The sequence below is a fragment of the Alligator sinensis genome, unplaced genomic scaffold, assembly GCF_000455745.1.
Source record: "Alligator sinensis unplaced genomic scaffold, ASM45574v1 scaffold1123_1, whole genome shotgun sequence".
In the NCBI taxonomy this organism is placed as follows: Eukaryota; Metazoa; Chordata; order Crocodylia; family Alligatoridae; genus Alligator; species Alligator sinensis.
The window spans coordinates 997,406-999,450 of record NW_005842540.1 but is presented as its reverse complement, the minus strand read 5'-3'; the positions used below and the strand labels follow the sequence as shown (position 1 = coordinate 999,450).

The 2,045-nt window shown below is 69.3% G+C and overlaps 1 protein-coding gene across 1 annotated transcript in view; it reads right to left on the bottom strand.

Moving 5' to 3' along the window:
* LOC112551641 overlaps positions 1-1,628 on the bottom strand; it is a 2,661-nt gene extending 1,033 nt beyond the window's left edge. Inside the window, exons 1-6 of the mRNA XM_025213575.1 lie at positions 1,560-1,628; positions 1,301-1,363; positions 966-1,027; positions 641-739; positions 265-430; positions 67-140 (exon numbers count right to left, since the gene is read on the bottom strand). Coding sequence (XP_025069360.1) covers positions 67-140; positions 265-430; positions 641-739; positions 966-1,027; positions 1,301-1,363; positions 1,560-1,596 — 501 coding nt within the window. The 5' untranslated portion in view covers positions 1,597-1,628. The remainder of the gene's footprint in view (positions 1-66; positions 141-264; positions 431-640; positions 740-965; positions 1,028-1,300; positions 1,364-1,559) is intronic.
* Between the last annotated feature and the right edge of the window lie 417 nt (positions 1,629-2,045).

The following is a 2,045-nucleotide window of genomic DNA, read 5'->3' as shown; positions in this document are numbered from 1 at the left end:
GAAATCTCTCGGGAGGGTCGTGGGGAAGCAGCTCCCCGGCCTGCCTTGACCAAGGGCGGTACCTACGTTTCTCGGGGGGGCCTTGGTGGTGGTGGTGGTGGTGGTGGTAGGTGCCGGCGTGGTGGTGGGTGGCAAGTCACCTGCAGCAGACATGGGAAAGGGCAGGTGAGGCCAAGCGCGGGACCTCAGTGCCCGCAGGGGACCCCAGCGCCCACGGGACCCGGTGCTGCACGAAGCCCGCTGCCCGGTGCGCGGGCTGGTTACCGTAGGCGGTGGCGTTGAGCTGCAGGCAGAGGGGCGAGCTGCAGCACTCCAGGGTGCACGGGCTGGCGCGCACGCTGCCGTTGGCCGCGCACATCTCTGTGCCGTTCAGCCCCCCGCACGCGCTGCTGCACCGGGCCGTGTAGTTGACGCTGGTGACGCGGTGGAGCTGCGGAGATGGAAGAGACGTGGCACCGGCTTCTCGTGCCCTGCTCAAGAGCCAGCGCCCGCCAGCACCCAGGGGCCACGGTGCCAGAGGCGGCCGGCCCCTTCCCCTGCACTGTCGGCGGCTGTCAGGGTGCTGGATCCGACCAGACCTGCCTTCCCCCCCCCTGGAGCCCAGCAGGATTGCAGCCCAGGGCTTCAGGGACCCCCGTACCTCGCAGAAGGAGGCGTTGTGGCAGGCCACGGTGTCGTTGGCATAGGCCGGATCCTGGTAGCATCTCTCCCCCGCGCACTGGAAGCCGTGGCAGGTGAGCTGCGGAGACAGCATGCGCCCGTCAGCACCGCCAGCCCCGGAGCCTGGACAGCCTTGCCGACCCATGCACCGCTGCAAGACGGCTTGCAGAGCCAGGCTGCACCCCTGATCCGGCTCGGGCTGCCGGCATGCGAGGCACCCCCGGGCAGTGCCCGTCCACCCCACCGAGCTGCAGCCCCCGGCCCTGGCTGAGACAAGGAGCCGAGCAGCACCGGCGCATCCTTACGGGGCTGTCTTCTGTCTCGTTCATGCTGGGGACCGAAGACGTGGCATTGACCAGCTCGAGCTCTACAAGACAAGGACGCGAGCGCTGCATCAGCACAGGGCACCCCTCGCTACCCTCGCGCCGCACGGGGAAAGTGAAGGGCACGCGGTCCCAGCCACATGCACAGGGCAGGGCATGCGACAGGCCTTTCCCGGGGTTGAAAATGCCCCATGAAGGGGCAGGGGGACCTGGAGCTTTCCAGTTGCCACGGGCAGGACAGCCAGGGGAGGAAGGACTCCCCAAATCCAGCTCTGCCAAATGAGCCACCTGTCCCCACCGGGTCGCCCGCATCTCACCTGCTGCGGCGAGAGGGCTCCAGGGGCTGAAGCGCGGAGCCAGAAGGCAGAGCAGGAGCAGGCCTGGAAGAGATCGAGATGCACAGGGCAGCGTCAGGGACCCGCCGAGGCCCAGGAAGAGCCGCGTCTTGGAGCACCCCGCTGAGCTCCCAGCGTCCCGTGGCCGACGCTGCACCCCAACTCACGGAGGAGGAACAAGACCTCCGAGCAGGCTGAGACGGTCCTCAGCACCTCGCTCCAGAAATGGAGCTGCTCTCACCTGGGACGGGGCTGACGCGGTGCGGGAGACCTGCCATCTTCAGCCGAGGGCAGCTCGCTTTGACTGGACCCTGGGGAGAGACGGCTAGTTGGGCTTGTGGCCACGGGCACGGCCGGGTGTCGGCGGCCGCACCTGGGTCCTGCCAGCGGGCTGCCCCCTTCCCTGGCTCACGCTCCAGGGGTGCGGCAGGGCTCCGGCGAGGCCAGCTCCCCACCGCGGCCCCAGCACCGTCTGCAGTGAAACCCAGGGTCTCCTTGCGGCCACGTTTCCTGCTGGGAAACAGCCTTGCGAGCGCCCGTGGGGCAGGGCCAGCCGCTCGTCACAACAGACCTGGCTGAGGACAGATGTGCCCAGCTGCTGCCCCGCCAGGAGGCTGCCCCCTTGCCCGAGGGGCACGGCCATGCTCGCCCCTGCAGGCCATTGCCCTGGCCCCGAGCAGCGACAGGAGCCTGCCGAGCCGCAGCGGCGAGTTAAGGAGCTCCTCGC